The sequence below is a fragment of the Macaca fascicularis genome, chromosome X, assembly GCF_037993035.2.
Source record: "Macaca fascicularis isolate 582-1 chromosome X, T2T-MFA8v1.1".
Classification (NCBI taxonomy): Eukaryota; Metazoa; Chordata; class Mammalia; order Primates; family Cercopithecidae; genus Macaca; species Macaca fascicularis.
Genome location: NC_088395.1, coordinates 37,960,757 through 37,984,401, shown reverse-complemented (window position 1 = coordinate 37,984,401; position 23,645 = coordinate 37,960,757). Strand labels below are relative to the sequence as shown.

General features: G+C 39.1%; 1 protein-coding gene across 15 annotated transcripts in view; it reads right to left on the bottom strand.

The window, feature by feature from the left end:
• Nucleotides 1-23,645, bottom strand: part of SYTL5 (synaptotagmin like 5) — a 241,372-nt gene that overhangs the window by 94,694 nt on the left and 123,033 nt on the right. For 14 of the 15 annotated variants that reach the window (XM_005593281.4, XM_045384488.2, XM_045384489.2 and 11 more), the window contains exon 2: nt 11,211-11,687. In XM_005593281.4, the coding sequence (XP_005593338.2) occupies nt 11,211-11,329 (119 nt within the window). In that variant the 5' untranslated portion in view covers nt 11,330-11,687. Of the gene's footprint in view, nt 1-11,210; nt 11,688-14,147; nt 14,238-23,645 lie in introns of all 15 variants that reach the window. The other variant, XM_074029457.1, reaches the window with a different exon arrangement.

Genomic DNA, 23,645 nt, shown 5'->3' with positions numbered 1-23,645 from the left:
CCTGCTTAGTCTGAAGGAGAAGAATGTATATAAATATATTTGAGCCTCTTGAATGAACTTAAAATGCAATGGTAGTCGGCAGATGCCTATTCCCCAGCTGATGATTTATGCCTGGAGGTAATTATCAGGCTTGCCATGTGCCTTCTGGGTATGGAGCACCTCTATGAGTCCCCAAAGACCAGTCCCACCTTAATCAATGTCACACTTTAGTGAGTATGTGGACTGTGAAACACATTTGGGTGTCAGGCCTAAAATATTGATTCAGTACACTTTTTACACTTTTTCCCTCTTCTACTTTTTTATCTCAAAGGACAACCTACCTATTCAAACAAATAAACAGGCAAACAAACAATAAATCCACTGCCTCCCAAACTCCACTTTATTAACTTTTCAGATAAGTTTATTCTTTGTAATCTTTTTCAGTCTAAAAAAATATTTGGTTTCCATTTCCTTCTGAAACTGATTAGTACAGTCTGAAGGTGGCTTTGGGGCTCATGGTAAACAGCCAAAACATAGTTGACCTATATTTGCCAATGTGAAAAGTCCTTTTCACATTTCAAAGGCAAGCACAAATGTTCACCTTTTCTGTGAAACCATTGCTTCAATTTCTATCTTACTCATAATTAATGACTTCTTCCTTTAGACTCCCCCAAAAATATCAATTTGTATCTCTATAGCATGATGAAAACTATTGTAATAGCTAGCACCAAAGCTTACTGTTGTAATAAAATCTGTTACCCACCTAAATTTCTTGTGTTGATGGTTTTGGAGGATGTCAAGGAAAAAGGACTAAGTTCTCTGGCCTGGCAAAGAAAAGAGTAAGGAATGGCCATAAGAGGTGAGATTCAAGGAGAGAGGAGAGTTCAACAGAAGCAGGGATACAGAGCCGGGATGAGCTACACAATTCACAAAAGTGTGGGAACGGGGGCTATAGCCAGCTTTATATAAATTCCTGAGACAGTTAAGTATTTGTGTCAACTTAACTGGATGACTAGGAGCCCAGATATTTTGTTAAACATTATTTCTGGATGTTTCTGTGAGGGTGTTTCTGTATGAGATTAATATTTGAATCAGTAGACTGAGTAAAGCAGGTTGCCCTCCCCAATACGGATGGGCCTCGTCTAATCTGCTGAAGGTCTGAATAGAGTAAAAAGCTGAGCTGAGTAAGAATGAATTTTCTCTCTCTGTCTTCAGGTTGGGACATCAGTTTTCCCTTGCTACTGACTGCCAGACATGGATTGGAACTTATTGCATCACCTCTCCCAGTTCCCAGGCCTTTGGACTCAGACTCAAATTATACCATCAGCTCTCCTAGGTCTGAACTTCTCAGCCTCCATACTCATATGAGCCAGTTCCTTATAATAAATAATTTTAACTATCTATCTATCTATCTATCTATCTATCTATCTATCTATCTATCTATCTCTATCTATCATCTATCTATAAAAAAATGCTTGCAGAATTTAATTGCCATGCAGACCTACTGGGCTAGAGTTAAGGTACCCTGAACTGATTTAGGTTGCACTTAAATTCATAATAAAAGGAGGGCTATTCAGAGGAGGTAAAAGGAGAAAAGCCAACAGAAAGTTATACTATCTGACCAAGATGCTTAATCTTGGGTTTCTTTCTTTAGCTTGGACTTTTTTCTTTACCAGTATGTAAATCACAATGACTGTGATAAAAATTGTTGGGAAGATCATAGCTTGTAAATCAAATGAACCAAAATCCTTTACTTTAATGCTCACCTTGCAGACTTATTATATTTCCCTGAGACGAACTTTATTAAATAGCAATAGCTTCGGTAATACAAACTTCATAGTGTCTCAGACTAGGTTTTCCAGAAGCGAATTCTGCTATGTAGATTTGTGTGCAAGCGGCTTATGGAGTGCTCTCAGGAGAAATCTGTAAGGGAGTAAGGGAGGCAGAAGGTAGGGAGAGGGGCTAGGCAAGGATGTGATTTTTAGGTGAAGTCCAGCCTCAGCATCATCCCACAGGAAGCTCAAGTTGCATCGCGGAGTCTGTTCTGCCTTGAGGCAAAGGATTTCTGTACCTGTCAACCATTGGCTTTGGGCTACCCAGTTTACACTCAAGTTTACCTGGCACTTGTGTCTCTTTAATCCTATGGGAAACTCCAGTCACCTGAAGGTAATTTTGAACTTCAAGTCCTTAGAAGTAAAGCGCATGAAAACTAGGAGGTGAGAGGGACTCCAGGGGATCTGAGTAGAGCACTGATAGTGTCCACTGCAACTAGCAAATCAAGGGCACCACAAACCAACTATAGGGCTAATGATTATAACCAACAGTTTTTGAGTGCTTACTGTATGCTGGCATTGCTCTAAACTGTTTATAATGTTAGCTTATTTAATCCTTAGAACAATCTTATGAGGTCATTAATATTATTTCTATTGTCAAATGGGGAAACTAGATTTATCCATGGAAGCATCTTGCCTAAAATGACACAAATATTTCATGCCGAAAGTAAGATTTGAACTGTGGCTGTGTGATTCAATAGCATACACCCTCAACATCATGCCACCCACTTTGGAATGACTTTTCAATACACCAAGCTGTTAAGAGTGGTGGAGCCTGAGTCATATTACAGGAACTCAAAACAAAATGAGATAACACATCTGATGCAGTTAATGCAGATCGAACAAGGAGATAAGACACAGCTTCAGAAAATCTGTTTTCTGTAAAAGTATCTCTTGGATTTATAAACAGCCTTTCTTATGCTATTCTCAAAAAAGTTTGAAGAGCCAGGAAATCAATGACTTTATTCTTGATACTCTGTTGTATATTACACAATTTAACTGAATTTACTTGTAGGGAATAAGGAAAGAAGACTAGGGAAGAAAAATGGAATGAGAAAAAGGAAGATAGGGTATAATAATAATAATAGTTATTATTATTATTTTTTGAGATGGAGTCTGGCTCTGTCACCCGGGCTGGAGTGCAATGGCACGATCTTGGCTTACTGCAACCTCCACCTCCCGGGTTCAAGCGATTCTCCTGCCTCAGCCTCCTGAGTAGCTGGGATTACAGGTGCACACCACTGCACCCGGCTATTTTTTGTATTTTTAGTAGAGACGGGGTTTCACCATGTTGGCCAGGCTGGTCTCAAACTCCTGACCTCAGGTGGTCCACCCTCCTCAGCCTCACAAAGCGCTGAGATTACAGATGTAAGCCACCATGCCTGGCCAAAAATTATTAATACAAGTTATTGATAATGACAGAAACAAATATTCTGAACAAAGTCCTATTCATTGTACTTTATTGTTTCTGGGCATCTGGTTATTAAATTGAACTTCGATGTTTCTGGGCATCTGGTTATTAAATTGTTTATTCCTATAGAAATAATATTTTTTTGGAGACAGAGTCTCACTCTGTCACCAGGCTGGAGTGCAGTGGCGAGATCTTGGCTCACTGCAATCTCCACCTCCTGGGTTCAAGTGATTCTCCTGCCTCAGCCTCCCGAGTAGCTGGGACTACAGGTGTGTGCCACCACGCCCTGCTAATTTTTGTATTTTTAGTAGAGACGGGGTTTCAGCATGTTGGCTAGGATGGTCTCGATCTCCCGACCTCATGATCTGCCCACCTTGGCCTCCCAAAGTGCTGGGATTACAGGTGTGAGCCACCACTCCCAGCCAGAAATGATTTTTAATTCCCCTTAGAATGTCATCAATTCCTAGTTAATATGTCACCCCTATAAACAACATAATTCTTTTTGGCAGTGCATTGCACAAATTAGTTACTTTTCATGACTACTAATGTCAGAAATACTATTCATGATTTCTTTAAAATCATTAACTACATTTTGTTGCCACCTGAATTGTATGCATAGAAAAAGTGCAATAATTTTCATCAAAACTTTTGTTTCTTCAAGATTAGTTGAATATCTTGGAAAAATGGAAATGAAGCTTCTGGGCTCTTACCTGTGAAATAAACATAAATCAAGAATATTTAGATGTATTTCCATTTCTTAAGATCCTAGTGGCTTTAGGCACATTAAAGATTTTTTCAACATGTGAAGATAATCATATGACAAGTTTTCTCCTCAGGTAAAATAAACATAAGCTTCTGATTGGAACTTGGGGAGCCATACAAGACAAAAAACCTACACATTGTATAGTTGGCAGTGACTGAGGAGGGAACTCTATTTCTGCTCCTTTTTTTCTGGGATGACGTGTAATGACCAAATATATTTTAAAACAAAGACAGTACAGGCAGCAGCCAATCACAGTGGATCTTGCGCATGATCGGAACAATGATGTGACCAATTAGAGCAGGCGACGCAACCAATCAGAATTGATGCTGGCTGAAATAGTAGGTGAAGTCATACCCAGGAAACCAGCTAAATATGAGCTCTGCCTACAGTAGATATGAAACTCAGCTGGGGGGCGGAGCAAGATGGCCGAATAGGAACAGCTCCAGTCTCCAACTCCCAGCGTGAGCGACACAGAAGACCGGTGATTTCTGCATTTTCAACTGAGGTACCGGGTTCATCTCACTGGGGAGTGCCGGACGATCGGTGCTGGTCAGCTGCTGCAGCCCGACCAGCGAGAGCTGAAGCAGGGCGAGGCATTGCCTCCCCTGGGAAGCGCAAGGGGGAAGGGAATCCCTTTTCCTAGCCAGGGGAACTGAGACGCACAACACCTGGAAAATCGGGTAACTCCCACCCCAATACTGTGCTTTAAGCAAACAGGCACACCAAGAGATCATATCCCACACCAGGCCGGGAGGGTCCCACACCCACGGAGCCTCCCTCATTGCTAGCACAGCAGTCTGTGATCTACCGGCAAGGCAGCAGCGAGGCTGGGGGAGGGGCGCCCGCCATTGCTGAGGCTTAAGTAGGTAAACAAAGCCGCTGGGAAGCTCGAACTGAGTGGAGCTCACAGCAGCTCAAGGAAACCTGCCTGTCTCTGTAGACTCCACCTCTGGGGACAGGGCACAGTAAACAATACAAACGCAGCAGAAAACTCTGCAGATGCAAACAACTCTGTCTGACAGCTTTGAAGAGAGCAGTGGATCTCCCAACACGGAGGTTGAGATCTGAGAAGGGACAGACTCCCTGCTCAAGTGGGTCCCTGACCCCTGAGCAGCCTAACTGGGAGACATCCCCCACTAGGGGCAGTCTGACACCCCACACCTCACAGGGTGGAGTACACCCCTGAGAGGAAGCTTCCAAAGCAAGAATCAGACAGGTACACTCGCTGTTCAGAAATATTCTATCTTCTGCAGCCTCTGCTGCTGATACCCAGGCAAACAGGGTCTGGAGTGGACCTCAAGCAATCTCCAACAGACTTACAGCTGAGGGTCCTGACTGTTAGAAGGAAAACTATCAAACAGGAAGGACACCTACACCAAAACCCCATCAGTACATCACCATCATCAAAGACCAGAGGCAGATAAAACCACAAAGATGGGGAAAAAGCAGGGCAGAAAAGCTGGAAATTCAAAAAATAAGAGCGCATCTCCCCCAGCAAAGGAGCGCAGCTCATCGCCAGCAATGGATCAAAGCTGGACGGAGAATGACTTTGACGAGATGAGAGAAGAAGGCTTCAGTCCATCAAATTTCTCAGAGCTAAAGGAGGAATTACGTACCCAGCGCAAAGAAACTAAAAATCTTGAAAAAAAAGTGGAAGAATTGATGGCTAGAGTAATTAATGCAGAGAAGGTCATAAACGAAATGAAAGAGATGAAAACCATGACACGAGAAATACGTGACAAATGCACAAGCTTCAGTAACCGACTCGATCAACTGGAAGAAAGAGTATCTGCGATTGAGGATCAAATGAATGAAATGAAGCGAGAAGAGAAACCAAAAGAAAAAAGAAGAAAAATAAATGAACAAAGCCTGCAAGAAGTATGGGATTATGTAAAAAGACCAAATCTACGTCTGATTGGGGTGCCTGAAAGTGAGGGGGAAAATGGAACCAAGTTGGAAAACACTCTTCAGGATATCATCCAGGAGAACTTCCCCAACCTAGTAGGGCAGGCCAACATTCAAATCCAGGAAATACAGAGAACGCCACAAAGATACTCCTCGAGAAGAGCAACTACAAGACACATAATTGCCAGATTCACCAAAGTTGAAATGAAGGAAAAAATCTTAAGGGCAGCCAGAGAGAAAGGTCGGGTTACCCACAAAGGGAAGCCCATCAGACTAACAGCAGATCTCTCGGCAGAAACTCTCCAAGCCAGAAGAGAGTGGGGGCCAATATTCAACATTCTTAAAGAAAAGAATTTTAAACCCAGAATTTCATATCCAGCCAAACTAAGTTTCATAAGTGAAGGAGAAATAAAATCCTTTACAGATAAGCAAATGCTTAGAGATTTTGTCACCACTAGGCCTGCCTTACAAGAGACCCTGAAGGAAGCACTAAACATGGAAAGGAACAACCGGTACCAGCCATTGCAAAAACATGCCAAAATGTAAAGACCATCGAGGCTAGGAAGAAACTGCATCAACTAACGAGCAAAATAACCAGTTAATATCATAATGGCAGGATCAAGTTCACACATAACAATCTTAACCTTAAATGTAAATGGACTAAATGCTCCAATTAAAAGACACAGACTGGCAAACTGGATAAAGAGTCAAGACCCATCAGTCTGCTGTATTCAGGAGACCCATCTCACACGCAGAGACATACATAGGCTCAAAATAAAGGGATGGAGGAAGATTTACCAAGCAAATGGAGAACAAAAAAAAGCGGGGGTTGCAATACTAGTCTCTGATAAAACAGACTTTAAACCATCAAAGATCAAAAGAGACAAAGAAGGCCATTACATAATGGTAAAGGGATCAATTCAACAGGAAGAGCTAACTATCCTAAATATATATGCACCCAATACAGGAGCACCCAGATTCATCAAGCAAGTCCTTAGAGACTTACAAAGAGACTTAGACTCCCATACAATAATAATGGGAGACTTCAACACTCCACTGTCAACATTAGACAGATCAACGAGACAGAAAGTTAACAAGGATATCCAGGAATTGAACTCATCTCTGCAGCAAGCAGACCTAATAGACATCTATAGAACTCTCCACCCCAAATCAACAGAATATACATTCTTCTCAGCACCACATCGTACTTACTCCAAAATCGACCACGTAATTGGAAGTAAAGCACTCCTCAGCAAATGTACAAGAACAGAAATTATAACAAACTGTCTCTCAGACCACAGTGCAATCAAACTAGAACTCAGGACTAAGAAACTCAATCAAAACTGCTCAACTACATGGAAACTGAACAACCTGCTCCTGAATGACTACTGGGTACATAACGAAATGAAGGCTGAAATAAAGATGTTCTTTGAAACCAATGAGAACAAAGATACAACATACCAGAATCTCTGGGACACATTTAAAGCAGTGTGTAGAGGGAAATTTATAGCACTAAATGCCCACAAGAGAAAGCAGGAAAGATCTAAAATTGACACTCTAACATCGCAATTAAAAGAACTAGAGAAGCAAGAGCAAACACATTTGAAAGCTAGCAGAAGGCAAGAAATAACTAAGATCAGAGCAGAACTGAAGGAGATAGAAACACAAAAAACCCTCCAAAAAATCAATGAATCCAGGAGTTGGTTTTTTGAAAAGATCAACAAAATTGACAGACCATTAGCAAGACTAATAAAGAAGAAAAGAGAGAAGAATCATATCGATGCAATTAAAAATGATAAAGGGGATATCACCACCGACCCCACAGAAATACAAACTACCATCAGAGAATACTATAAACACCTCTATGCAAATAAACTGGAAAATCTAGAAGAAATGGATAATTTCCTGGACACTTACACTCTTCCAAGACTAAACCAGGAAGAAGTTGAATCCCTGAATAGACCAATAGCAGGCTCTGAAATTGAGGCAATAATTAATAGCCTACCAACCAAAAAAAGTCCAGGACCAGATGGATTCACAGCTGAATTCTACCAGAGGTACAAGGAGGAGTTGGTACCATTCCTTCTGAAACTATTCCAATCAATAGAAAAAGAGGGAATCCTCCCTAACTCATTTTATGAGGCCAACATCATCCTGATACCAAAGCCTGGCAGAGACACAACAAAAAAAGAGAATTTTAGACCAATATCCCTGATGAACATTGATGCAAAAATCCTCAATAAAGTACTGGCAAACCGGATTCAGCAACACATCAAAAAGCTTATCCACCATGATCAAGTGGGCTTCATCCCTGGGATGCAAGGCTGGTTCAACATTCGCAAATCAATAAACATAATCCAGCATATAAACAGAACCAAAGACAAGAACCACATGATTATCTCAATAGATGCAGAAAAGGCTTTTGACAAAATTCAACAGCCCTTCATGCTAAAAATGCTCAATAAATTCGGTATTGATGGAACGTACCTCAAAATAATAAGAGCTATCTATGACAAACCCACAGCCAATATCATACTGAATGGGCAAAAACTGGAAAAATTCCCTTTGAAAACTGGCACAAGACAGGGATGCCCTCTCTCACCACTCCTATTCAACATAGTGTTGGAAGTTCTGGCTAGGGCAATTAGGCAAGAGAAAGAAATCAAGGGTATTCAGTTAGGAAAAGAGGAAGTCAAATTGTCCCTCTTTGCAGATGACATGATTGTATATTTAGAAAACCCCATCATCTCAGCCCAAAATCTCCTTAAACTGATAAGCAAATTCAGCAAAGTCTCAGGATACAAAATTAATGTGCAAAAATCACAAGCATTCTTATACACCAGTAACAGACAAACAGAGAGCCAAATCAGGAATGAACTTCCATTCGCAATTGCTTCAAAGAGAATAAAATACCTAGGAATCTAACTTACAAGGGATGTAAAGGACCTCTTCAAGGAGAACTGCAAACCACTGCTCAGTGAAATCAAAGAGGACACAAACAAATGGAAGAACATACCATGCTCATGGATAGGAAGAATCAATATCGTGAAAATGGCCATACTGCCCAAGGTAATTTATAGATTCAATGCCATCCCCATCAAGCTACCAACGAGTTTCTTCACAGAATTGGAAAAAACTGCTTTAAAGTTCATATGGAACCAAAAAAGAGCCCGCATCTCCAAGACAATCCTAAGTCAAAAGAACAAAGCTGGAGGCATCACGCTACCTGACTTCAAACTATACTACAAGGCTACAGTAACCAAAACAGCATGGTACTGGTACCAAAACAGAGATCTAGACCAATGGAACAGAACAGAGTCCTCAGAAATAATACCACACATCTACAGCCATCTGATCTTTGACAAACCTGACAAAAACAAGAAATGGGGAAAGGATTCCCTATTTAATAAATGGTGCTGGGAAAATTGGCTAGCCATAAGTAGAAAGCTGAAACTGGATCCTTTCCTTACTCCTTATACGAAAATTAATTCAAGATGGATTAGAGACTTAAATGTTAGACCTAATACCATAAAAATCCTAGAGGAAAACCTAGGTAGTACCATTCAGGACATAGGCATGGGCAAAGACTTCATGTCTAAAACACCAAAAGCAACAGCAGCAAAAGCCAAAATTGACAAATGGGATCTCATTAAACTAAAGAGCTTCTGCACAGCAAAAGAAACTACCATCAGAGTGAACAGGCAACCTACAGAATGGGAGAAAATTTTTGCAATCTACTCATCTGACAAAGGGCTAATATCCAGAACCTACAAAGAACTCAAACAAATTTACAAGGAAAAAACAAACAACCCCATCAAAAAGTGGGCAAAGGATATGAACAGACATTTCTCAAAAGAAGACATTCATACAGCCAACAGACACATGAAAAAATGCTCATCATCACTGGCCATCAGAGAAATGCAAATCAAAACCACAATGAGATACCATCTCACACCAGTTAGAATGGTGATCATTAAAAAGTCAGGAAACAACAGGTGCTGGAGAGGATGTGGAGAAATAGGAACACTTTTACACTGTTGGTGGGATTGTAAACTAGTTCAACCATTATGGAAAACAGTATGGCGATTCCTCAAGGATCTAGAACTAGATGTACCATATGACCCAGCCATCCCATTACTGGGTATATACCCAAAGGATTATAAATTATGCTGCTATAAAGACACATGCACACGTATGTTTATTGCGGCACTATTCACAATAGCAAAGACTTGGAATCAACCCAAATGTTCATCAGTGACAGACTGGATTAAGAAAATGTGGCACATATACACCATGGAATACTATGCAGCCATAAAAAAGGATGAGTTTGTGTCCTTTGCAGGGACATGGATGCAGCTGGAAACCATCATTCTTAGCAAACTATCACAAGAACAGAAAACCAAACACCGCATGTTCTCACTCATAGGTGGGAACTGAACAATGAGATCACTTGGACTCAGGAAGGGGAACATCACACACCGGGGCCTGTCATGGGGAGGGGGGAGGGGGGAGGGGGGAGGGATTGCATTGGGAGTTATACCTGATGTAAATGACGAGTTGATGGGTGCAGCACACCAACAAGGCACAAGTATACATATGTAACAAACCTGCACGTTATGCACATGTACCCTACAACTTAAAGTATAATAATAATAAATAAATTAAAAAAAAAAAAAAAGAAACTCAGCTGTGCCCATATTATTCAACTTTCTTCACAAGAAACTTGTTTTTAAAAATTCAGTGGTTTCTGGGGTATGATGGGAACTTTTTACTCTCCAGGTCCCTTTCTTCTCCCAGCTGTCCTGGAGGTAAATCCCCAGTAAGACTGATCTGACAAAGGCATTACAAATAAATAATAGCTAACATTTATTGAACACTTAGGTGACAGGCACTACATATGTACAAACTTCCTTAATCTTTACAACAACCCTATGAGGTGGGTACTATTATTATCTTTGTTTTACCGACGAGGAAACCAAGGCACAGGGAAGTTGAGTAGCTTGCTCAAAGTCACACGACTAATACTTGCCAGAGCTGGTACTCAAACTTGGGTAGTCCTTCCTTTTAACTAAAAATTATGAACACTTAGCAAATTAAGTGTTCTCATCAACACCATTTTATTAGCTAAATTTCATTTTCATGTCTGGCTAAATGGTGAAACACCAAAGTTTTCTGATATTTGGGCTACTGCTGAGAACTCATGAAGTTCCTAACTGACCTCTGTCCCCAGTGTGGTTGCACTTGGCCCATTTCTGATCCAAATTGCTTCAAACAAACAGAAAGCAGTCAAGGAGGACTGAAAAAATAAAAAGAATACTACCTTATTCTCTTGTCCTCCACTTTTTTCAAATATTCATCTCTCTTTAGGACGCCCAGGATCATTTCCTTCTCATGATCCAATAAAAATGACAGATTGATGAACTCTGAGTTCTTAGACATGGTATTTCAGCAGCAGCTCTCTGAGTAGCAGTGGTTGAGTCTTCAAGAAGGTAAACTGATATCTACAACTAAGGTTCCCCCAACCAACTCAGAATCACTCAGTTGTTTGGTGTAAAGTGTGTTTTTTACAAGGTCTCTGCAGAATTGCTGATGGTAGTTAAGTATTCTTTCAGGCTATATGTAGAACAGCCTCCACTGGGATTACACTCCAAGAAAGTCATTATAGTTTTAACTGTGAAATGTCTCCAAAGCTTTTGCTGTGGTGTACAGTCAGGCAGCAGCTGAATTTAACTAACGATGCCGAACTTCAGTTCTTCAGAACAGGAATCAGATCCGCTGGGACAGAATGCAGAAAACACTAAGACGGTGGAGAAAAAAAAGAGGAGAGAAAAGTTTAATTAGGCTATTTTTCCCATAGCACTTGTAAAACTGCCTAATTTTGAAATTTTGCTGTATCTGACTCAAAAAACTATTTTTTAAAACAGTAAACATGCATTTTTTAAATCCTTATTTGGTGTTTTTTTAACCAGGAAATGTTATTTGTATTTAGTTGATTCCCGGTTCTCTACGCAAATTCAGTTTTCTCCATTATAATTAGCTTCCTCCGCCAGCTGCATCACATCGCCACTCTTGCAGCTGACTGATGGGTGAATTGGGTCACCACTTTGGGACACTAAGTGCACAATCTGGACTGCCTATAACAGGTCAGGGCCTTTAAGTGGCTCCCTCCTTCTTTCTTCCTTCCTTTCCAAAACTAGGCCCACAGCATAGAAAGCCCTGCTGTTGAAACAAATATGAACCTCTGCTACATGCATCAACCTAAATAGATCTCACAAACACAGCTGAATAAAAAAATTAAGTTACAGGCTGGGTGTGGTGGCTCACGTCTGTAATCCCAACATTTTGGAAGGCCAAGGTGGGAGGATCTCTTGAGGCCAGGAGTTTGAGATCAGCCTGGGCAACATAGTGAGACCCATGTCTCTACAAAATATTTAAAAATTAGCTGGACATGGTGGCAGACACCTGTAGTCCCAGGTACTTGGAAGGCTAAGGCAGGAGGATCACTTGAGCCCAGGACTGTAGTGAGCTTTGAGATTGCGCCACTGCACTATAGCCTGGGCAAAAGAGTGAGACCCTGTCTCTTAAAAACAAAAAAATTACGTTGTGCAAGAATTCATGAAAAAATGATAGCATATATATATATACACACACACATGAATTGTATAACTTGCAAATATATACATATATATAAAATTTGGAAACACATACATTCATAGTATAAATATAGGCAAATAAGGAAATTCAAGATCATGATTACCTCTGGGGGACACAGGTATTCAATTACAGGGGAGAACACAGGGGCTTCAATGCATTGGGTAATGTTTTACTCCCAAAATGAGTGCTTATATCTCCTGATGTACATGGTTGTTTGCGAATTATTCTAGGTACATATCATATATTGTAAAATAGATGTTTTAAAACTACCCCTTTGTCAACATAAAAAGTTCACCAGGCCCTGACTCTCATCCTAATTCTTGAGCACATTCTTTCATGGGTTTGTTACCTGGATTCTCTCTCTAAAGCTGCTTAAGAATGATGACTTCTTGGGTAATCTACCTGATTTTTGTGATTGGGTATCATCCCATGATACTGTCCCTTAGCTTCCCCCCAGAGCTATGAACTACAGTCTACCTGCAAGTTACACTTGGTTTGCTTGCCTCTAGTAAGGCTTCCAGGAATAACTAGATACATACTTAAAGGCTACTTTGGGGCTTCCCAGTAACCATAAGGTCAGGCTGACCCCTAAATCTCAGGAGATCTGAAAGGAGAGGATCTTGTCTAGATCCTTCTCAACTTCCACAAACCCCCATGTGTTTGTTCTATACAGTGTACACCAAACCAGAACGTTGCTGAAATGACTCAGAACTGAACTGCTTCCTACAGACCTAGAGCCAACCCCCTCTTAAGAAGCTGCTCAGGTCAGTGCGTATTCTTTGGATTTGCTCTAGGTCTTCCCTCCATCTTGAAAGCTCTAGAGGCAACAGGGCCCAGAGTGCTCCAAGGTTGAAAAGAAGAGGAAGCAATTAGTTTAGGACCAACCGGGCTTTTCAGAAAGGTTAATTGTTTGTTTTTTTGCATCACTGTCAACTACAGTCTCCGCAGAGAAAGAACACAGTTGTTTTTTTCCATCCCTTGTGTATCTCATCTGGTTTTGTGATGAAATGGAAAAAAAAAAAAAGAAAACTCAGTGAATGACTATGTTATCATTACAGTCAGCATTCATTGAAGACATATTTTGTGTTTAAAATGTCAGACTTAGACTGTACTCTGTGAATATTTTATAGAATCGTATTCAGAAATTATTCAAGGGGTTGGTAGCTATAAAAATGCTTGACCTGAAGCTTATAGGTATCCCTGCCTTGGGCTATAAATACAAATCTGCTCTCTAAAAATCCAAGAGTCTGGCCTGTGAAGAGAATGAAGGGAGGGAAGTAACACCATGGGTAGCATATGAAGGTGAGAGAGAAGATGAGAGATGAAGTAAGAATATAAGAGAAATAAAATTGCCCTTTGAGAGTGTAATTAACAAAATTAGGCCTAAATGAATTTTTATTCTTCTGTACCTGGACCAACAGACTAATATTATCTGAACTGGTATGTAAGTAGGTGGCTAAGGAGATCAGAAGTAGCCAAAACTCTATCAAGTTTTGATTAATCGGAAAAAGGAATTGTGAGGCTAGTCTTAAGCTGTAGTGAAAATCTGTACTTTGTGCTATAAATTTGTCTTTCTGTGTTGTTCTATAATGGAGAAGGGTACCTTAGGATAGAACACAGGCTTAGGACTCCTGTAAGCACGCTGTTCAAGCCAGCCCAGCAAACTGGTCAGTTAAAACTTTGCTGCAGGTCCCTAAAAAAAAGCAAAAACAAAAACAAAAAACTGGTAACGTTTCCCTCTCATCTTGTTTTATTTCCTTGGGAGCTTGACCTTTTAACTATGTGGCAGTACTTTCTCTTGGTCTCCACCTTCCAGAGAACAGGAACTTTGGAATTCATGTCATGGTTAGCACTAAAAATTATCTTGAGAAGTTAAAAGCCTTTGCAAGCTCAAAATTGGCTGCTCTAGGCTCCTTCTGGGAAGGGCAATGGAAACTGCCCAATGCTGTAGCTCAGCATCAGAGGCTTCACTGTTTTACAATGGTGGCCCAGGTTCAATTCCGGGATTAGGGAATGAGTCTTTTCCAGTTTGATATCTGTGTGACCTTTGCCATTTGTAGATTCTCTTCCCCTCCATGATGAACAACTTCCGGCTTCACTTCTTGAATTTTTCCTTTCTTTGAGCACCTGGGAGGTTTCCTTTGGTAAAGCTCAGAAGACAGGAATATTGGCCATTTGGCCTGGCTAAAGTTCAGGAATAAGAGATTTAAAAGGACTTTTTAAAAAGAGTGCTATGGTTAAAAGTTAGCTTATTTTTAAGTGGATATTCAAGCTCTAACAGCATAAGACTCCTTGGGAAAAACAGAGGAGGCACCACAGACTGGGTTTTGGGAAAAACCCGTTTTCTTCATGAAACCCCAGGAATTGGAAATGGATAGATTCCTTTAAAAATCTAAGGTTCTATTCTGTTTTGCATTGCATTATCCAATTTTTTTACTTTTGGGGAGTCAGAAATTGCTTAGTATTATGAGATAACTTTGGTGTGTAATAACTAGGTAGGAAATATACTTTTGGGGAAGGCTAATGGCAGTTATTGGGGAATATGTGGCTTTTTGCATGTTTAGATCAGAGAAGCATGCTGTTGGCAACCTAGAAGGTTAAAAAAAAAGTCCCCACCCACCACTGAGAGATAAGACTCCCATGGAGATGGGCTGATTCCCTCTTTTTGGGATCCAGGATCTGGCATAAAAATGGGATTGTTAATTTTGTATATCTGTTTTGCCTTCCAGCTGTGCCTGCAAGTTAAGCCCTAGAAACTGCATGCCTTAAAGAGAAACTTAGAAACTGGCAAATGAAAAGTCTTACAATTACTGAATCTTCTCCTGTATGTATATTTATGTGTTGTGTGTGTGTGTGTGATATGTTTAATATCTTTAATTAGTTTAAAAATAAGAGCTTAAATCAAATATTTTGTCAGAAAAGTAAGAAGTGTAATGCCTTTTAGTACATGTGACTTAAGTAATCTTTGGAAAATAAACAGAGTTTTAAAGATTATTGATAAAAGAAACACATTTGGTCTAAATTTTACAGGTCAGATGTTAAGTTTACTAAATGCTTTAAGGTCATAAATTGCTTCTTTGACTTTTGAAAATTGTTCAATTTACCTACTTTAGAGCATTAGATTCTAGATAAGACCTGGGGACATGTGGTGTTAGCCATGCCCCCTAGCTATGCTTGAAAAAGTCACATCTTATCTGTTGTCCTAGGCTCCATACCTAGTACATAATTAAAATCGCTTACTAACCAGGTTTTCCACCAAAAGTAAAAATTGCTAAAAGCTAACACTGTAATATGTTATTGAGACAACTGAAGAAACAGTTTTACATGTGAAGTGTGTAAAGAAACTGAAATGCATTTTTGGTAAAATATTATAAGAAGTCATAGGAATATGGATTTTTTTGCCTAAGAGTTTAAAGGATTGTTTGAAATTAGACACTCAAACACTTGAAGGTTTGAGTGAGCTGTGAAAGGCTTGTGACAAATTAATCTCGTAAAAGAAATTCTGTGTGTGAACATACTGGCTAAGTTAAAGGGGTATTATTCAGTTTTTCCATGAATTGAACATTGGGATATAAGCACAAAAGGTTTTTCTTAGAGCACAAATCTGCTTTTTAACATAAATTTGTAAAGGGTTATAAAAGGTATAAGAATCTTACCTTAAGTCAAATATTAAAATTGGGTGGATATATCTATAAAGTTTTATTAAGGATAGGGTTTAACATTAATAGTACACTAATATAAAAATCACATTTGGCTTATTTGGTATAAAAATCATACAGGAAACATTGTCAACATTGCCACCAAGGTAATCAAATTTCTTTGTCAATCATGTTTTTTGACTGTGGCTGCCCTGAGAAATTTTTGTCATCCACCAACAGTTGTCTTATTTTAGTCCTATTTAAAAGGTGGTTTATAGTCAGCTAAAGGACTCTGACAGGTGTTCTTGAATGCAGGTTTCTGATAACGTTGGGGATTATGACATTAGAATAAATAAAAAAACTTTCAGGACTCTCATGAAAAGCTGAAATGTTGATAAATAACAAGCAGGACAGGAGTTAACTGCATGGATTGAACTAATAGAAGACCAAAGTGATCTTTTGATTTTTTGCTTAAAACATTGCTGATCCTTTGTTTTGTTTTTCAGAGTCGAGACAACTTTTCTTTTGAGCTATTTACAGCTTTTAACAGTCGAGTAAAGTATACTCTTGTGAACAAAATTTGGGGCATATTTTTTTCTCTCTACCTGACTTCTCCAGAATTGGAACCTATTTGTGAGTATTTTTAACTTATGGCAATATAGTTATTTGCATAAGCACAATAAGAATCTGTTTTCTTTTGCAACAGGACACAATTGGAGAAACTGGTTATTTTACCAAGGCTTTGACTGGAGTGGTGCATTTTCCTTTAAGGATTCAAACTTGTCTTGCAGAGCTAATAAAAGCCCCTTGGGAAAACTGGCCTTATACCTTCTCTACACATTCCCTGTACAGGGTTTCTGACTTGTGGTAAGTAAAGAATGTCACTTTCTAATAGGTCCAGGAGCTGCAAGTTATCTTGGGACCTCAAGAGGAGAAGAATTGGCTGGGCGCAGTGGCTCACGCCTGTAATCCCAGCATTTTGGGAGGCTGAGGTGGGCAGATCACAAGGTCAGGAGTTCGAGATCAACCTGGCGAACATAGTGAAACCCCCATCTCTACTAAAAATACAAAAAATTAGCAAGGCATGGTGGCAGGCACTGGTAATTCCAGATACTCAGGAAGGTGAGGCAGGAGAATATCTTGAACTCAAGAGGCAGAGGTTGCAGTTAGCCAAGATCACACCATTGCACTCCAGCCTGGGCAACAAAGTGAAACTCCATTTCAAAAAAAAAAGAAGAATTTATTCATAGATATTTGAGGATATAAACCCATGGCTGGGCTTGGCTTTAAAAAAAGGTATTATTTGAGATTTCTCATGGAACGGAGTTCCATCAAAGCCAATTTAAAAAGCCTATGTGAAAAATAATTATTCTTGCTGCACTTTATACAAATAATCAGGATAAGTATAAGACTAAGGATTATTTTGCAATCAAATCGGTCTTACCATGATTTGTCTTTAATACAAATGGAAAACTGGAGAGAGAAAAATTATGTTTCCAGAAGTATGGTACTCCTGTTATTAAACTCTAGTTCTCATCAGTTGTTTCTTTTGTTGTTGTTGTTGTCGTTTTTTTCCTGCAATTTAGACTGACCCTGCTTATTCCTGTGAACCAATTCGTGATGTCTGACTGCATCTCAAAAGAAACAAAAGGGATGTGTAATGTAAAAATATGGTTCAATATTCTAATTCTGGGCACATATTGAAATTGGCTAGTGACTCCATATCAGCTTGTTTCCAACAGTTGCCCAGTTCATGGAAAGCCTTCTAATTTAGTTTACTTGGGATAATTTTGCTTATCTTGCTTTACTGTTGTGGAATATATTGCTGTTGTACTCTTTGTGTAATAATGCAAAATAAGTTTACTGAAAATTTTCTTAAATTGAATACTTACTAATCTTCCAGATATCACATTTTGTCAGAACTCAAGAGTTATGAATGGCCCTCACGATACTGACACTTTCTGACTGAGCTCCTCTCTACCTTGAATACAAGAGACCCTAATAGTTAGGCAGGAATATCATCACCCCTGTTCAGCATGAAGAAGTTACAGAAGATGGATCTTCATTTCTCTGCAACCCTTAGGATTAAGGATTCTCTTGTAAAAGGGAAGGGGAAAATGTAAGAGATGTTTGAATCAGAACAACGCCATCTTAAATAGGAGCTGGGTAAAGTGAGGCTGAAACCTACTGGGCTGCATTCCCAGATGGTTAAGTATTCTAAGTCACAGGATGAGACAGGAAGTCAGCACAAGGTACAGGTCATAAAGACCTCGTTGATAAAACTGTTTGCAGTAAAGAAGCTGCAAAACCAAGATGGTGATGAGTGACCTCTGGTCATCCTCACTGCTACACTCCCACCAGTGCCATGACAGTTTACAGACGCCATGGCAACATCAGGAAGTTACCCTGTATGGTCTAAAAAGGGGAGGCATGAATAATCCACCCCTTGTTTAGCATATAATCCAGAAATAAGCATAAAAATGGACAACCAACAGCCCTCGGGGCTGCTCAGCCTATGGAGTAGCCGTTCTTTTATTCCTTTACTTTCTTAATAAACTTGCTTTCACTGTACTCTATGGACTCACCTCCAATTCTTTCTTGTGTGAGATCCAAGAACCCTCTCTTGGGATCTGGATCAGGACCCCTTTCCAGTAACAGTTGGCTAAGGAGATCAGAAGTAGGCAAAACTCTATCAAGAAAATCAGGATGTTTTCTCCAGAAGGCAGCACTGGACTATGATTATAAATTTAGTAAGATAGAATGCAGTTGATGATAACACAGTCCTTCCAGAGAAATACAGGGTGAAGAAAAGGAGACAGTGAACGAAAGCATAGACAAGGAAGATTTAAGGAGCTAGGTGATGACAGTGCCCATCCAGACTCCAACTAGAGAAAGGGAATGAAAATGAAAATAATTGTTTGTTCCCTGTAGCGCATGTTCCACACTAGGTGATGGAGCCTCATTCTGGGAAATTTTCATGCCATGAATCACTCAAATCATACAGCTAATTCCCCTTGCTCAATCTCACTTCCTCCCAGACACTTTTGATTATAAGTTGGCTTCCCATAGAGCTCTCCCTTGAGGAGTGAATGTTCTGGTCCTGTTTATGGAGTTCTCCATGTTTGGTTTAGTTTGAACCCATGTCAGATCTGTTTGCTGTGTGCTAACCAAATCAAATTTTTCAGCCTTTGCACTGAAGACCAGCATCTGGGCTGCAATGACTTCACCTGAGGATATATCATTGCGTATCTCTTTTCAGCTATCTCATACCTCACCTGGAGAATCCCTTACCCATTACACATTTTAATCAAGTAGAGGAAAAAATGAGTAATTGATCCTCATTCTTTTAGTTAAATGTGGCTAGTAAACACTAGTCAGATTAGGAGAGTGAAATTCCTTTTTCTTTTATTCTTCAATTCCTAACTTAAACAGATCTCTCTCTTTAAATGTAGATGTAGATTTTTCCCTCTGTGGCCAGTAACCTTGTTGAACTATGCTAAGCTATTTAAAAAGGTGACAAGATGCTTTGTACGTCATTCTGTTGCATTTCGGCATAGATAACTTTGGACAAGTCATTAACTTCTGATTATCAAAAAGATGTGATAATCAAATATTCTCATAGCATCACAAAGGGACATAAGTTTAAAAAGCATCTGTTTTGAGTGACACACACTTAAAAATAATAGGGGCCGATATTTGAATCAAAGGAAAGGGTATGTCTGAATATATCTCATTACTGTGTACTTGAAATGCAGCTTTAAATATAGAATATTTCTGAGAGTGTTCCTAGGATGAAATTAATAGAAATAAAGTTAATTTCCTGTTTGCCTGTCACCATGTGACAACACAAATTAGATGAGTTTTCAGCACACTTACAGACATGTTTAGGATGCTTAGAATACAAGCTAAATCACATATGCAAAATTCCCTTGAGGATGCCTTTCAAATAGAGGAGCAGTCATCCTGCAAGGCAGCTGTGATTGGATTACCACAAGTACAGCAGTCCACATGACTGTCAAAAGGTGAGAACTGCCACGCTGTGGATAGAGAAAAAAGTAGTACTTTTACAACGAACCCCAAACTAAATGATTCAAGGATAGATGCTATGAAATTGCAGGCATTTCTTTGCAACAGAGCCATTTCTTCTCACACGGGCAATTCTGTGTGGTACATTACGTGGGAGTGCCATAGTCAAGATTTTTTAAAATTTCACAATGATATTGATTATCCAAATAACAATAGAGAGGCTAACGGTGCCATCAACTTCATACCAATGCTTCAAGAGCAGTATCCTCAGAATGCTCCAAATAATAACCACTAACACTTATTCAACTAATCCTTATGACTTCCTAATGAAAAAAATTGTTATTATTCCTATTTTATAGATGAGAAAACTGAGGCACAGAGATGTTAAGTAACTTGCCCAAGGTCAACTGGTAAGTAATTCAGAACAGTTTGGTTTCAGGGACCCTGCTTGTAACCACTATATTTGAGGCCACACATTGCCTTCATGGAACAACAGTATCCCATGAGACGTTATTAGATATTCTGTGGAATTGTTAACAGTGCTGTATTAGTCCATTTTCATACTGCTATGAAGAAATACCTGAGACTGGGTACTTTATTAAAAAAAAAAAAAAAGAGCTTTAATGGACTCACATTTCCATATGGCTGGGGAGGTCTCACAATCATGGTGGAAGACAAAGGAGGAGCAAAGGCACATCTTACATGGTGGCAGGCAAAAGAGCGAGTGCAGGGGAACTGCCCTTTATTAAACCATCAGATCTCATGAGACTTATTCACTATCACAAGAACAGCATGGGAAAACCTGTCCCCATGATTCAATTACCTCCCACCAGGTCCCTCTCACAACACATGGGGATTATGGGAGCTACAATTCAAGAGATTTGGGTGGGGACACAGCCAAACTATATCAAGTGATGTCATTCAACAAAAATTTTGGATACTTAAACCAAGTTAAATATTTTCTTTTTCTACAGAACTTCTCAGAGTCTTTAATGTCCATGTGAATTTTCACAGAACTCTCAGTTTGGAAAAAGGCAAAATGGCAAAAACTGCAATTACTTTTGCGCCAACCTAATATTTAAGATCATTGGTTATTTTCTTGGCATTGTGTATTTTGATATTTTTAAAGAGAAGACTACTTCTACCTTTAAAAATGCTGGCAAAGAGAAAGCCTTAATAAACATTTCAAAAGAGAAAGATTTGGAAAATAAGTTATAAGATACACTTACTTTATAGTGTAATTATCAATAGTAGAAATTTTGCAATAGTCTAAAGTTAGAAGCTGTTATATTCTATTAGAGTTAGAAGTTCTAGAAGCTGGAAAAGACAACAATACCAATGTTCAATTTTAAAATGAGGCATTTAATATACATGGACATGGAAAATATCTTAAGTTATATTTTGAGCTGAAAATAGACAAGATAATTACACTTTTTAATGCAAATGCTTTTAAAACAATGCAGTAGATATATGCATGTATATAATAAATGTAAATGCATAATAAAAGGCACAGAATAATGCATATTGATCGTGAATCAGGTTGCATATGAAGATGAGAGTTAGATTGTTAGGGGTCAGAGAAGGGATGAACAGGGACTTATTTCCATATTGTTTATTATTTTGGATGTATTCATATAACCATATATTATTTTATGTCTTCAAAAAATTTTCAAGGACCAGTAAGGTGTGGTGACTGACTAGAGTAAGAAGCCAAAGAAAGAAAGAGGCCAAAAATAATGTTAAGAATTGAATCCTAGAAGAATACAGGTGACATTGCTAGGAACATGGAAGCTGAAAAATGTGCTGGCTTTTGTGGGAAATAATGGATTTGGGTTTCAGATATGCTGTGAATTGGGTGACACCACCATGGTGCATCAGCATCATAGTTTTGTGCCTCCAATCTGGCTCTTCTATGTGCAATTCCAAAATACAAATTGATAATTGTTGCTCTTATACTGAATACCCTTTGATGTCTTCCCTTTGCTTTTTAAGAGTTCAAGTTGCTTAATATGGTTTACAAAACCCTTCATGATTTGGCCCTTGCTTACCTCTCTCTAACGTATCTATCCTCTAATCACACTCAAAATTTCATTCCTCTAAAAAAGCCGTAATCTTCCTCACCTCCAGATCCTCCTATTTGTAAGACTCTGCCTGGAATACTTTCCCCATTTCTCCATCTCCCAATTCCTAAGTATCCACAGGGATCTGCTTAAATGGCTGACTCCTAGTTTAGCTTAGCTATCTATGATAAACTGAATCATGGCTCCCAGAGAAGTCCATGTCCTTATCCCCAGAACCTGTGAATATGTTACCTTAGATGGCAAAACTTTGCAGATGTGATTATGCAAAAGATCTTGAGATGAAGAGATTAGCCTGGATTACATGGGTGATCCCAATGTAATCACAATGGTCCTTATAAGAGTGAGGTAGTAGAGTTAAAGTCAGAAAAGCAGGTGTGACGACACAAGCAGAGGCTGAGGTGATAGGCTTTGAAGTTGGAGGAATAGCCACTAGCCAAGGAATGCAGATGGCCTCTAGAAGCTGGAAAAGACAAGGAAAAAGATTCTCCTGCAGGCTCCAGAAGAAATGCAACCTGCTAACACCATGATTTTAGTCTCTCAAGACTCATTTTGGACTTTTAACCTTCAGAACTCTAAGATAATACATTTGTGTTGTTTTAAGACAATATGTTTGTGGTGATTGGTTACAGCAGCAATTGGAAACTCATAGTATCTATTCAATACATTTTCATACTTCTCTTACAGTAACACTGTATCAGTTGGGATAGGCTAATACAGCATTATTCAAAGTGTGGGTTGCAGACCAGTGCAGATCTGTAAACTTACGGGTTTGCAATTATATAAGTAAAGAAATTGAGAATAAGCATTTAGAAATGTTTATAGCAATTTGACAGAGTAATTTTAAATCTGTTGCATCTAATGAAAATTTATACTTGAATGTTTATGTATTTCCTGTCTCATTTATCTGCTAATTTATTTAAATTGTATTTTACGAAAATACTATTCTATCCAGGTTGAAAATAAAAGTAACAAACAACCTGATCCTTCACCACAGATATTTTGAGCAATACTGGGGTAGAGTATGTTGTGACACAAATAACTTGCAAATTGCAACAGCTTGTAACAGCACAGGTTTATTTCATATTTCTTGGTCATGCTATGTATCCCTCAAGAATCCAGGCTGTTTAGGTAGCTACCATCTTGAACACTGCCAGTTGCCACACCAGAGGGAAAAAAGAGTTCTGAAAGGTCTCATTCTAGGAGTTAAATGTCCTGGCCTGGAAGTGAAAAGCATTATTTCTACTTACTACTTACAACTCCTTAAACAGAACTGGTGGTCACTTAGCCCTACCCAGTTACAAGGGGGCCAGTAAATGGTATCCTACCATCTGCCTACAAGAGGAAGAAATCATAAAT